This window comes from Gymnogyps californianus, chromosome 3 (genome assembly GCF_018139145.2).
Source record: "Gymnogyps californianus isolate 813 chromosome 3, ASM1813914v2, whole genome shotgun sequence".
NCBI lineage: Eukaryota > Metazoa > Chordata > Aves > Accipitriformes > Cathartidae > Gymnogyps > Gymnogyps californianus.
The window spans coordinates 59871275-59886651 of record NC_059473.1 but is presented as its reverse complement, the minus strand read 5'-3'; the positions used below and the strand labels follow the sequence as shown (position 1 = coordinate 59886651).

General features: G+C 41.5%; 1 protein-coding gene across 2 annotated transcripts in view; it reads right to left on the bottom strand.

The window, feature by feature from the left end:
- Positions 1 to 15000, bottom strand: part of SYNJ2 (synaptojanin 2) — a 70517-nt gene extending 55517 nt beyond the window's left edge. For both annotated transcript variants that reach the window (XM_050894399.1, XM_050894400.1), the window contains exons 1-2: positions 14880 to 15000; positions 4556 to 4642 (exon numbers count right to left, since the gene is read on the bottom strand). In XM_050894399.1, the coding sequence (XP_050750356.1) occupies positions 4556 to 4642; positions 14880 to 15000 (208 nt within the window). The remainder of the gene's footprint in view (positions 1 to 4555; positions 4643 to 14879) is intronic.
- Positions 15001 to 15377: the final 377 nt, after the last annotated feature.

Sequence of the window (15377 nt, the reverse complement as noted above, 5' to 3'; positions counted from 1 at the left end):
GTTCATGCATTGTGACCAAGATCATTATTTTGCCCCATTACAGCTATAAATCACCACAACCATCTGTAAAGAACACTTTCAAAGAAATGTAAGAAATGTTTTGCTCATAGCGATATGTGCTGAATGCCCTTCTATCAGGTTGCACAAGGGAGGCAGAGGATGGAGAATATTTGGCATAGAAACAAGACAAAAATAACTTGCATCCATTTTTCAAAAGCTCTTGTGAAACGAACTGCCTTAATCCAAGTTGAACAGGAAACGCAGTTCTAGTACGTCACACCCTACAATAATAAGCTGCAGTTTCTGTATTTAACCTGTCTACATGACTCAAGGCAATTGTTTCCCCTGCAGTTTATGGGATGACTTCAGTGTTGCCTATTATGAGTTGCAGTGAAAAGGAGGCAATGTGCAATTCTTATTTTGTCCCTCTTAACTGTAAATATTTCACTCAAGACTGCCCTTTCCTTTTAAAAATAAATTTGCTGCAGTTTTTGCTCTTTCTCCATTCCAACACAGTCATGCCATTGCCTTATGTTCCCTCAGCCTGTTCCATCTCCACTCCACACACACCTCCACTTCACTTTATAGTCCACTGAAAAACAATTTACAAGGTATTTTTGCCTCTTGTCTGTTTCAAAATTAGCAACAGAACACAGCAGAGTAGCAGATTCTAACCATCTAGCCGAAAATCTCTGAGGAAATCTATAGCAGAATTATGAAAAGAACCAAGATTTTCCAAACTACAGTTTTAGTCTCAAAGATACTCCTTCTCCCTCTTCTGAATACAGTTACATTATTAGGAAATGTTCAAAAGGAATAGAAAACAGGTACTTAGTTGTCCTTTTTGCCTTTGAAATTTCTTCCTTTCAGCTACACATTGTATACGTGCAAGAGTATATACACAGTCAAATTAATTCAGAATGCCTCTCCAAATACAGCAGCTGTATTAAACTAAACAACCTATGTAGTGACGGTGTCAAAATACTACCTTATATATGCACCCCTTCCTGACATCACAGTGTCTAAACCAAACACTGCAAAGCCAGCTCTTTTAACACTTTGCTTAAGATGTATTTGCCACTGCTAGATCTTCTTTGGCAGCAAAATCTTGGCTGAGATACAGCTCAGAAACACTGTATAATCCATTCTGCTGCCATCCATCTCACAAAAGAAAGCAGAAGAACTTAGTGAGTCATGTTAACAGACATAAGTACATAAAAGTGAATGTTACTACTGGTGGGAAACATTAACTTTGTGAGTCAGTTTCACATATTTCATCTACTTTCTTGTGAAAAGCACGATCTACTTTGGCAGGCATACAATGTGATTTATTTGGATTCCTAAGTAGCAATATTTACAGATTAATTAAAAGTGCTCAGAGACATCTTTCATGTCTTGGAAAAAAGTCTCCCCTCTGCTCTACAAATATACTCTTTTAATATCCCAGTGGAATGTACTTTCACAAATATTTTCAGTTAATTTAGTACTTATGGTCTGCAGGTTTCCAGCAGTAAGAAAAAAACACTGATATTCCTGAACAAAGTCTATGCGATCACTGATGCTCAGCGAAGAGCTGGCCAATTATGCCCTTGTTTGCAGCTGCTAAAACACATTATATAAAAAAGAAAAAAAGTTACATTGCATTCCTTTCTAGTGTTAATCTTTTATGTAAGCAACAGCTAAAGGGATGGAACTTACTTATATGTAAGATGGGAGATCTAACTGAGACTGTGAAAAAAACCTGGGCTACCTCTTGAATGGTGAGATAGCAAACATACAATCATCTTTGCTTTTTTAAACATGTTCAGCAGCAGAAAATGTTTGCTTACCTTTGCTTACCATTACAGCATGACCCTCCTGACTTTTCACTCAACCACAATTAGAAGTTTGCCTCCAGTAGTTAACTTTTTTATCCAATTACCTATAAAATTTTTAACAATCCCTTCCAAAGGAAGTCCTGTACCAGGACTTGTAATTTAATGCTAGAACAAGACAGAGGTGCAGTGACAAAGCTCAGAGAGGAAAAATCTCACACTTACTTTAAGGGCACTGAAGTTAAGCAGGCATTGTCCAAAAAGAAATAAGGATATGAGAAACATAGAAATAAAAGGATAAAAGTGAAAAAATAAGGCTGAGAATATTTCACACCCCATTTGAAATCATTCACCTTTTAATATGAAGACTAAAACCGGATATATTTAGTTCCCATCACATACAAGAAACTACCCTCATCTGTAGCTTGAGGAGCTTGAATTCAATAGCTACATTCCTTTACTATTACAACAAGATTCATTAGACTCCTATGAAGAAAAACAGGTCCAAGCGCCAAGAAAAACTAATCACAAGCCCTCCGTTTTTAATTACATTAACAAATTGATATTAATCTCTGTAGAAATGCCTAATTAACTCCACAAGAAACAAAACAAACAAAAAGCCCACATTCATTTTAAAAGACCAGATGGGCCTACAGTTTTAAATTATCACACAGAAATCTTTCAGATTGCAGTTGCCTCTTCAGATCAATCTCAAGTCATATTATTCAAGCCATAAAATGGTAAGCAGACTATAAAAAGATACACTTATATCTCTACTGGTCTAAATACACCAGTGCTCACACCACCACCGCCTTTGGCAGATTCCTTGACCAAGCATCGAGTTATATGGAAAGCAGTCTTGTAATTCCTCCAAGTCAAAATTAAGGCTTACTGTAAGAAGACCATGGGAACAAGGCATATAGTGCTTTTTGGTTTAAGGCATCTTTTTCATCAGTGAATTTGAAGTCTGCTGTGTAAGGTACTATTACCTTCAAATCAATGACTGCAGTTCTCTTCCTAAAACATGCTATTTCCATTAACATTCCTGTAGGCAGTGTAATAGCAAGTCCTTTGCTAAATCAAGATTCCCAAACTGTACAGAAATTTACAGCAATGACAATAAATATTCCTTACTATACTAGTTGCATTTAAAGGCCTGCTTCTGCAAATCCTTACCCATGTGAATTATGCAGTTAAAGGCAACTGGGCATTACAGCAAGGACTGGCAATCTGTAGTACTGCAGTCTCAGATGGCCGTGATTAATCAGTGTTTAAACATGATCCTTCCAAAAAAAGTAAGAAATCATAGCTTGCCTTGGACAAATGTGGTAGGGGAAAAAAATGGCAACTATCTTCAGGCAGCTAAGAATGTTAGACAAAACAAAAGTGAGAAAAAATAAAAAATTCTTAGATTATCATTCAGTGATATGCTTTTGGCACAGCATAGAAAAAGAAATAGATCTTTTCCAGACTGTACATAACAAGGTGCAATTAGCTTTCACAAGGGTATTGGGTTTGCGTGGCAAGGTTTTGGTAGCAGGGGGGCTACAGAGGTGGCTTCTGTGAGAAGCTGCTAGAAGCTTCCCCTATATCCGACAGAGCCAATGCCAGCCGGCTCCAAGTCGGACTCACCGCTGGCCAAGGCCGAGCCCATCAGCGACGGTGGTAGCGCCTCTGTGACAGCATATTTAAGAAGGGGAAAGTTACTGTGCAACAGCAATTGCAGCCGGAGAGAGGCGTGAGAATATTTGAGAGAAACAGCTCTGCAGACACCAAGGTCAGTGAAGAAGGAGGGGGAGGAGGTGCTCCAGGCACCGGAGCAGAGATTCCCCTGCAGCCTGTGGTGAAGACCATGGTGAGGCAGGCTGTCCCCTGCAGCCCATGGAGGTCCACGGTGGAGCAGATATCCACCTGCAGCCCGTGGAGGACCCCACGCCGGAGCAGGTGGATGCCCGAAGGAGGCTGTGACCCCACGGGAAGCCCATACTGGAGCAGGCTCCTGGCAGGACCTGTGGACCCATGGAGAGAGGAGCCCACGCTGGAGCAGGTTTGCTGGCAGGACTTGTGACCCTGCAGGGGACCCATGCTGGAGCAGTCTGTTCCTGAAGGACTGCACCCTGTGGAAGGGACCCATGCTGGAGCAGTTCGTGAAGAACTGTAGCCTGTGGGAAGGACTCACGTTGGAGAAGTTTGTGGAGGACTGTCTCCTGTGGGAGGGACCCCACGCTGGAGCAGGGGAAGAGCGTGAGGAGTCCTTCCTCTGAGGAGGAAGGAGCAGCAGAGACAATGTGTGATGAACTGACCGCAACCCACACTCCCCGTCTGCCTGTGCTGCTCGAGGGGAGGAGGTAGAGAAAATTGGGAGTAAAGTTAAGCCTGGGAAGAAGGGAGGGGTGGGGGGAAGGTGTTTTTAAGATTTGGTTTTATTTCTCATTATCCTGCTCTGATTTGACTGGTAATAAATTAATTTTTTTCCCCCCAAGTCGAGTCTGTTTTGCCCGTGACAGTAATTGCTGAGTGATCTCCCTGTCCTTATCTCGACCCATGAGCCTTCCATTATATTTTCCCTCCCCTGTCCAGCTGAGGAGGGGAGTGATAGAGCAGCTTTGGGGGCACCTGGCGTCCAGCCAGGGTCAAGGCACCACAACGAGTTAAGGAATTGGACAACTTTAGCCTCTTGTTGTTGTCTTTCAGCATTGTCTGGGCATTTTATAATCTCAGTCTTACAGGTGGTCACTTACCACATTTAAGCTGAAGCTCTCCTAAGCAGCCGTAAGCATCCATGAGTTTTTCATATTGCCCTTTAATTGCATCCTTTTCTTCTGGAGCTGAGAAACAAAACAAAAGGCAGCAAACCTTAGTTTTCCAGTCTTTATAAAATTTTCAGATTGGTATTGCCTACACTAATGCTTCCCAGTTGATCTTGCTCAGTAAACAAAACTACAGTACAAAGGTAGGGTTAAAATACTGCAAGAACACAGTGATTAAAAAGTGATGGGACAGAAATGCATAGCCTCTCCACACACCACCCTAGAAGAAAGAAGGGCATTCACTACCTTTCCAAACAATGTGATCGTTAGTAATATTCTTATTCTATGGTACAGATGCCACATCAGTTTCAGAATAAGTAAAGGAATATACAGGCACATGTAAACTTTACACCATTCTAAAATAAGAAAAAAATAATAATTTGTCTGGACATAAGCTAAAATATAATATATCTTTTCTTGATGTGCAAAAAGAGATGGTTTCTGCTTCCAGAGTCTCACAGTCTCATCTCAGACAGAACTGGAAATTTTTTATGCAAGATAACATAATTTGATGTAGACACATCAGATGTTGATTTCAAGAGGAATTAAACTTATATTTTAGTGAAGTAAGAACTAGCTGATTAAAAATAAATAAATAAAGGGTCAGATGCTGATGTTAGATTCGTGTATTTCGGCAACAACTGACTTCAATGGGCACAAACTGACCATTTAGATGCTAAGCCAGAACATGGCCCAAACTTGGTTTTACTTTAAAGTAGCCAGTGACAAAGTACTCCCTGAATGAGTAAGTCTGCGTTTTGTATATATTTCCCAATGAGGAGTAAGGTTAGCCTCATGAATGAGGAAAACAGGCTGTGACCCTCAAATGTCCATTCACTTCTCGAACCACAGATAAACAGCAACATGGTATTTTTAGAGGTTAGCTAATACTTTAAAATCTTATGCTCCTAATAAATTTCAGCAGTTAAAAAAACCTGAAACCTCCGGGTAAATAAAGGACAAATTGAACTGCCTGCAACGGATGATAGAAGAGAAAAGAAAGAAACAGACTTCTCTTTATAAACCTCAAGAGGCAAGTAGCTCAGTGAGAAGCATGGAAAACAAATAAATATCCTGTATACGGCTGACATTTTGAAGTGAAAGGAAGGACAATTCCACTCGCAAAATTCCTTAGCAGAGGCAACCCCCAAAGGAAATCAAAATATGTTTGTCTCAATTTTTGCACCTATGACAAATAAGGAAGACTTGGTTTTTTCTTAATTTTATTCTTGCTATCAGGCTTTCACAACTTATCTGTTCTGCTTTCTTAGAAACACTGAGTGAATCAGGAGAAACTAGTAAAACATTGATACCACACACACCAGTGAAACAAAACATAAGCAACAGAAAGAGGATAAAGGGATTTTTATTGGGTAACATAAACCTCTGGACAGTAATGATTTAAATATTCAGTAACAGCACCTCTTAAAAGCTGAGACTCTGGAAGCTCAGTTCTCTGGCACTTAAAAAAAACTTTGGCAAAAATAGTTTAGACAGAATATAGCAATGTTTCATTTTTAAAAAGAGACTCCCTGTCAAGCCTTCCTTATGTATAAAAAAACCCAGAGGTTAAAAAAGTGATGTTTCACTTCGCATGGCATCTTCACTAAGTAGAAAAGAGCAGCAACAACACACTGACTTTTTTCTTAAATCTGTTCTCTGCCTTAAAAGCTTATCCTCGTTCCCTTTAAAATAAAAAGGAAAAACCATAAACAAAATTCTTGGTCTAAATATTCCACCTTTAGGAAGAAACAGAGAATGACAGAAAGAGCAGAGATTCAGATCTCAGACTGATGCAGGACCTCACAAACTTGCAGGCTAGGCACACCCTGAAAGCATTTAAAAGACACCTTCAAAGCACAGCGATACTCTTCAAAACAGAATTACGGGTTGGAAAGCTGGCTGTTAAAGTGTCTGCTAAGAGCATGATCCAAAGGAATGGAATTTATTTCAGCGTGGAAATAAGCAACACACAACTCATGCCACTAACAGCAAGAAGCACCTGACACTGGCACCTACAGAAGCCACCGAAGTTTCCCAGGTCAAGCCAGCGGCATCACACGCACATCAGCTCCTGGCACGGAACTTTTCCAAACACACAGACAAATAGCTGCGTTTTGCCAGTAGTGGTACAGAAACACCCTGTCGTTCTGGGTAGGCCATTTGACAGAACATTTGCCTGCGCAGTAGCATCAGCCAGGGCACCAGTACCAGCAGAGCTGCCTGGAAGGGAGGAGCAGGCTCCGAACACAAAGCTCCATGAGGACTCTGGGTTGCATCGCCACTCTTTTTGGCAGGCTAACAGCTTGCCAATAATTTCTACCACATGGCAGATTCTGCTATTTATCCTAGGGTTCATTTTGCTCCCTGAAGCAATTTAGACTCAGAAACCAAAAAGCGACAAAGTCATCTTTCCTTGACACTTCCATGCACTCTCTAAAGATACAGCATGCTCTAAGACGTCACCTGTGGATAGTCTGAGAGGGAAGGAACACGCCAAACAGACACAGCTATGCCTGTGGGTCATGCAAATGGAGAGGCCAGTGCCATTTTAGTGCATACAGACCAAATTTGTGTGGCCAAAAAAAAAAAATCCATTTGTTAGAGATACTGATGGAATTTGAAGACTCCTGTCCCATTATACTCCTCGGTGTTGCACAAACTCCTGAGATGTACTGTGACCACCGCCATTTTGCGTGGGCCAGGGCAGGGGCCTCAGGCAGCAGAGGTCAGGCAGCAGCTCCCGCGTGCTGCACCCCCTCCACAAGGGCCCTCGTGACTGGGGGGATGACTCCTTCATCCCTCACAGCCTCCAGCCACCATGGCGCTGTCTCGCTCCATGCCTTGCCAGTGTGCAAGCGAGGATACAGGCGTCATCCCTCCAGCACTGGGAGGTCCTGGCTGGATTCTGACACACCCCGGCCAATGTTTTTATTTTTTTGGAGAGGGTGAGGGATAAGGAGGAGGAATCCCCAACAACCATTATAAAAAGCAATACATAGAAAGCATGACTAAAGTGTGACTTTAAAAGGACATTATTGCAGAGGGCTTCAGCCAAGTTCATAACTTATTATTAAAAAGAAATCTTTATAAATCTTTAAAATTTCTTATTGAAATCTCAAATAACTGTCATCAAAACCTGGTCTGAAACATCTCCTAGAGTGTTCGCAAACAGTGCTAGGACATAAGAGCCAGAATCAGAGAGAGTGACTAGACAGAGAACAAAACTAACCGATGCGCTACTGCCTTTGCTGGATGAAGAAGAGAGTTAAAGGGAAAAATTACTACGAAACTCTAAAGGATTGTCGATGAACACGGAAAATATAAAACATATCTGACAAGTTTCAACAATATAGAAAATACTGGTTTAGCAACATTTGACAGCTAGATGTGTCCAAAGACATAGCACTTTTCTAATCGGTAACATGAAAATTATTTCTGCATTTCTCTGTTAAATGTTCCAAAGTCAAAGTTTTTATTCTGCAACAGCTTTCATAAAAACTCCGAAATGCAGAGGCAGTGAGAGTGGTCTGCTTGAAAACCTAGGACGAGGACTGGATGTTTAACTATACCCTGCTCACATGTAAAATCCTTCCTTTTTCAAGCCAGGCAGCTTGAGATACATACATATATACATATATAGTTAATACACAATGCTGTTACAGAAGTTGAAACTCACGAAAAAGCTTTCTACTTATGGAACAAGTCAAGTTTGCAAATACATAGTGCATTTGTTTGCTACTTAGTAACACCTATACGTACTAAAGAGTACACATAGTAATTGCCAAACTCCACTAAAGCTTTCCATTAATACTTTTAGTAATCTTTCCTTCCACTAAGCATATAATTGAGTATCCACCCCTCTGCAATAATTACAACTGTGTTGTGTTCATACCACCTTTACAGACCTGCACCTTGTCTCCATTCCTCAAGCACTTTTCTTAATATCAATTATGTAAAAGCTCCTGATGTAAATTACATATAAGGTTGGCATGTTAGCTCAAAATTTTAACCCTTGCAAAACAAGAACAACACAATAATTCAATGAAACTAAGCTACAATAAACTCAACTAAAAGTGATCTTTTTCCATGCGTAAAATATTTCAGAACCAAAGAAAAACACCACGAAAAGACCTATAAGTACCTATACCACATGGCCTATCCAAGTATGACTTCCTGCTTGTAAAAGCTGCAAATTCAATTTAACGGCTAGCAGGAACTAGCCAGACGGACGCAGTTTCCTTTATTCAACCCTTCCTTAGGGCTGATCCCCCAGACTTCAGCAGGAACCAACACATCTCTCAAACATATGGTGCCCAGAAAGGTCAGTGACCGGAGGGAGAGGGCAGAAAGGTACTGTAGTTCCAAGTCCAACATTCAACTCTTGAAGAAAAGAGTCTGGGATGAGGTTACAGATTCTGGCTCTCCCCTGTTTCTTAAGCCTGATTCTGGAAATATTCACACATCTGCTTAGCTGTAGGTACCATTATATGTGTATATTCTGAAGCATTTCTAAGTCCTTTTAAAAACATAGGTTTGATGTGATGGTGTCTCAGTAGCTTGTTTCCTTTATTTGTATCGTTTAGCATTTTGGGGACAGAGGTGTGAATTTTTCCCAGAAAGAGCAAATCTATAATCAAACAGAAATTTCATACACAAAAAACCCAAAAAGTTGCAAGGGAAAAAAAATATATATACACTACCATCGGCGTCTTACCTACAAATACGTCCAATGTCTGGTATTATATGAGTTTAGATAATTAACTTGCCTCCAAATTCTGTTTTCTGTCATCCTCAGACAGGCCTAAAGCACTTTGTTGTATTTTCATTTATTTTCATTATCTTTCATCACTAAAATCTTCCTGTCCACATTCAACCCAAGCTACACAGGCATTATGCAAGTCATATTGTATTCTGAAATACCATATAGGTCAAGCAATACAGAGTTGGGAAGAGGTCTGTGGTCAGAGTTACAGTTAAGAGAGTCTGGAAATTCAAAACATTAAGCAATATATTTACCAATTTTCTAGAAAGTGGTATTTTTGATTGAAAACACAACAAACAAATCAAGAAAGTGGCATTTTGGAAAGATCAGTTCACTGGCTTCGTGTATTAGATTGAAAACATTCTGTTTCTAGGGAGGGATTATGTTTTCATAACTGCATGTGTATATATGAATATTTTCATTCACAATCAAAGAAGAATGGACTCATAAAATGATCAGGTTTCTACTGGCCAGCGATGTGGTCTGCAGGCAGTCAAGAACATAAAGATAAAAGAGAAGTCCCTAAGTCATTTCTCTGGAGCTTGACCATTGTCTTTATGTGGTTCCGGTCATATATTACATATATTAACATAGAAACTTGTAGTCACTACAGACATTAACCACCAAGCAGAATTTGTACCTCACAACCACTAACAGTTTCCTAGCATAGATAACGAGTCTTGTAATCTACACTCTACATTTATACCAATACACCTTCCTTCTTCTGTGTGCTCAATTTCCATTTCAACAACAGCAAAGGAACTGTAACACACACTTGTTCCTATAACCTATAGCAGTGAATTTCAGCCTGAGAAACCATAGTTTGCAAGTGCCCATTGCCAGCATAACCAAGAAAAGCAAGGCTTCTGCTATGTAGATTACTTCCACTACAAGTTTTGTAGGGATCCACAAATGGAAAAAGTTTGAACACCACTAAACTATGGAAAACTTCATAAAAATTTGTAACTGGATTATTTGATTTTTTTAAATTTAAACAAGAAGTTTTATGAATACAGATAGAATAGGGAGATTAGCTATATAAATATCCTGGCGTAAGAGTAAAAAAGAGTCATGCTGTAGGGCTTATTGTTTTGGATAGCGTATAGTGCTTAGAAATACATTCACAATACATTTACAGAAGTATTGGTGTTTGATTTCCATACGCCACTCAGTGGCATATTTATCCACCTAAATACAAAACTAAAGCTAATTGTAAACAGTGAATGTATGTATGGCACAGAAACGGCATTCTGTACAAAAAAAGATACATAGGCAAATAATTGCCAGTTCCTGGTTTTGCATCCCTCCCTCTGCAAGGCTATACCCTGATTTCACTCAGCTGCACCAGAGAACCACACACATACCTGCAACTGAAGCTGCAGAGGAGGCACAGAGCTGCTCTGCGGAGCATACATGCACCTTAACTCTATAAAAGTTTGTCTCTAGTAAAGGCTTACTTTCCAGATCTGTGGGTGAAAGTCTGGAGCAAAAACTTCAGCCATATTTGCAAAAACATGCACCGTATCAGCTTTGAATTTCAGTATTTTCAAAGCACCATGGTCATTCAGGATTCACTCTAACAGGTGTTGTAACATGCTTTAATAAAAGCAATAGCAGAATCAAAGTGCTTACAAAAAAAAAAGAGAATTCTGTGCACCCTTTGGCTCTGCCCTTGCAAAAACACATATTTTTATGCTGAATTTCAATAGCAGAGCACTCCTGTTGACATCATTTCACTGAGATTACCTGCTACAATAAAGTTAAATAACTATATTTTCAGCACTACAGCCTTAGTTTAGTTCAGTGACTGCCTTGACAGAAGTTCAGAACTGCCTTGTGCAGTTCATGTTATCTATAAAGCGATAAAACTGTGATGTGTTAAAAGTAGGAACAGCATTTGTATCTATACTCCCTCTTGTACAAGCAAAAACTTTTAAATCAATGACAATTTTTCTTCATCCTTCATGACTCTAAGTTTCTTCCATAGAATCTAATTATTGATGTTCTAGTTCAGAGAATTCCTGGAAGAATTTTTCAGGCTGTAACCCATCCTTCTGGAGATGACTGAAGCTTCAGGGTTGCCAGTGGCAAAAAAAGTCTCTTGCAAAATGTGCTGTGAAATTCAAAACAGTGAGTTTTACCCTCCACCCTACAGTGACATCATAAGAAGATGAAGAAAAACTCCCATCTTCAAAAATACTATTTAATTTACGATAGAACAGAAAATTGTTCTGTTTATATTACATTGCTATACAGATTAAGTTAAGGCATTTCAGGTTATGTAGCTAGGGTGCCTGGTGTGATTTTTGATTCCTTGATTTTTCCAAAAGCTTCTTAGGTTAGGTTTCCATTACAGCCCAAGTACACTCATTTTATAAATTGCTGACATCTCAGACAATTAGAGATCTCCATAATACTTTCCCACTGCTGATATCAAATGTGCAAATACTTTTCAAGTTAGTATTAAATCTCTATATGCAATAAGGAAATTCTGAAATATAACCAATTTACAACTAAAATTGTCATCATGATCTTTATAACGTACTGAGACAGGAAAAAGTATAAAGTCACAAGACAGTATCAAATTTTTGGTTTACATATTTGAAAGGGTTTATTTTAGTTATGAGTTTGCCAGAGGTTTATGGCCTGTATAGACAATGCGTTTATACAAGTGTGTGGTTTTTTAGGTTTCTTTTTTGTAACGCCACTTCTTCTAGGATGATTCTCATTTCCTTCTGCCACCTGAACTAAGTTAAATCCAACATTTAAGTTTCTTCTAGTACAAAAGTATTATAGAAGCAATTGAACTTTCAAAAAAATGAAGATGTCGTGCCTGTTCAAGGGTAAAGAGACACTTGGTAATTATGGAAAAATAATAACGAACAATGACTAAAATTTGCTCTCAGGCTTTCATCATCCATCCATTATTCCTGTCTACAGTTCTGTTGACATGAGGCTGCTATTGCAAAACTGCATAAACTGTTGTACAACTTAAGTGCTCCAGGTATACGTATCTGCTTTTATTTAGCGTGGAAGTTTGCACAGTTGCATAATTCCTTCTTACCACAGGCATGCAATTTTTTAAAAACTTCATTTTAGAAATGGAAAATTAGACAGAGAAGCCAAAATTAACACAATCCTAGGGCTAATATATCTGAAACCACACATAATACAAAGTGTTAACCTTCCACTGAAGTGTTCTATGGTTAGTAACAACCTAAAGGCCAGTCAAACAAAACACAATTAATGTTGTTTCTGTTACCACCCTGGCTGTGGACCTTCCTCTTCACAATTCTTGTAAATTTACCATCGCAATACCTACTGCTGGTTTTCCCTCCTTTTCTGGTCCTTCGCTGCATAAACAGAAGAAATTAACTAAACAGGTTCAACTAGATAAACTAGCTTTTCCTACAATATAGGAACCAACCCAGCCAGGAAAAGAGAAACCAAATGAAATAAAATGACGAAGTTATTAATATGGAGTGGGCTGGATGCCAACACATGCATGATGACAGTTATCTCAAGAGGTATGACACTGGACTTTCAAAAGGGACGGCAAACAGGCTTTTACACTAGCCACTATACAGATCACTACTTCAAAGTTCTTCTAACACACATTTTGAAAGAGACTATATAAATTCTGTAATCATTTTTAGCTATAGCAGTTCAAATGGAGGATAGCAACACTGGGGGAGAAAAATCTACGGCAAATTGACGATTCCCTTAATTAGTGAGATTGCAAATAATCTTTCCAACTACTGGTCATACAAATGGCTTGGGGTTGCTAAATGAATAGTGGTCTCAATTTTATTCATGCATATTGGCTTTAGGCAGTGGAGCTGCTTTAGACTTGTATCAGAATAACAGAATACAGACCAAAACCCATTGATATCAATGAAGAGCTTTAATGCAACAGGTTTTTGAATCAGAAGCGAGTAAAATGCTGCTCAGTACTACCAGACTTTTCACTTTGTCAGTTCGTTGAAAACTGACACAAAAAACCCTAGAAAAATGTAATATATTAATGTCCACTATTACCAATGAATTTAACAAGAAACTGAAACCCAAAATGTCACACAATATAAAATTCCAGTAAAATTAAAAAAAAAACCCACTCCGTAGTGTGGCAATAACATAGTTATCACAACAGGTGAAAATTTTTCCACTATCAGAGGTATTCTTGTGAAAATCAGCTGCCACCTGAAGATCTGTTTGGCTTTCTTCATTCCTAAAACCCCCAATACCTGAAAATTAGGCATTTTAGTCTGGATGTCTTGCCACCATATATCACGGAAGATTCAGCCCAGTGGGCCTGGATCCTGAGCTCACTTTGTGACTGACATTGTACAAACCACAACATACATACAGTTCTTACTACAAAGAGTTCACAGTTTAAGTCTTTCCCTTTTCCTTTGAGCTGCTTGAATATGGACTCCTACAACACTGCGAACAGTGGCATGATTGCAGGAACAGGTAAGTATTACATGCAAAACAATTTAAGAACACAGCACAAGCACAACGTGTTCCCCTGCATTACCTTTTGCACCTTACATTGCCAGTCACCTCATTTTTCTGTGTCTGCCTCAACATTAGCATTGCATTAACTCATGGGTGGCAAGTATCAAAACACAAGATGAGACAACCCTGAGCATGTTTACGACTTCCACTGCCCCAGGTGAAACTCGAGCTCCTCCAGTAACAGCCAGACACTCAAATAACCATATACAGTGCAAACCCCAGGCAGGTATGGCACCACAGCAAGAAGCCAGGTTTTCTTTACGCGACATGAATCTCAAGTCAGCCATCCAAAACAATCTCTGCTGTGAACTGGATGTCTACACCCGATGCAGCTGAATAGAAGTTTCTTCAAGAGGCAGTGGGCCCCATCCCTTTAGCTGGACCCTCTGCAGTCAGTAAGGCTCATACAAGACTGTAGAGTACAAGTCTTGCACAGTAAAGGTGCCCTGTGCCAAGACCCCACAGCCACCAGGCAGGCGGGTGGCCTCTCCTGCTTCTTCCACCCCAGCAGCTGGTGAGGAGGCTAAAAGCATCCAGAGCAAAGAAAGAGCCAGTCAGACATGGATCAGGCCTGAAGTTGCACAGGGAGGAGATGCTGGCCAACCCTCCATGCATGGCAGAGGCACAGGGGGTCACCCCAAAACGGCAGCAAGTGGGCAGGCCTGGAGGGCCGTGCTGGAGGCCGGGGTTTAAAGTGAGGTGAGCGAGTTCCCTACGGCCAGTGTCCCACTGGGCCCCGGTCTGCGCTCTCCCCTTCCTCTCTCCACGCCACAGGGGAAAGTGCCCCAAACCTCCTGGGCATCGGCCGCTGCCACCGCACCCCGGCACACCTTCGCAGGCACCACACGAGTCCCGCAGGCACCACAGAGGCACCAGGCGCGTACCCACAGACACGCCACCTCCCCACGCCACAGCCCCCCCACACGCACCGCGCGGGAAGCCGCCCGGCCCGGCCCGCCGCGGGGCACTTACTGAGCGCCGCCACGGTGCCGGCCTCCAGCAACAGGCAGTCCTGGCGGCTGCGCGCCTCCAGCAGGGCGCTCGGCCCCGGCTCCTGCTTCCAGAGCAGCCGCAGCCCTTTGCTCAGAGCCATGGGAGCCGCTGGTCGCAGGGAGGAAAAGGCAGGGGGTGCCGGTGAAGGGGGGATACGACCCCCAGCGCGGGTGGCGAAGGAGCCTCCGTCTCCTCAAGCGCACGGTGCGCGACGCTCGGGGGGCCGCCAGCAGCCCCGCGCCCACGCGGGAGCTCCTCCGAGCGCGGGGTCCCCGATCCTGGCAGCCCGCTTCTCTCCGGCGGCGAGGACGGCCAGGGAGGCGGGCAAGGAGGACGGCGGCGTCCCCTTCCCGGGAGCCGGTCACCTCAGCAGGCCTCCAAGTGCCTGTGAGGGGGCGCCCAGCGCTGAAGGGAGCGGAGAGTTTGCGGCTGCCGCTTCTTCCCGTCCCCTGCGGCCCCGCGGCACGGCTGCTGCCT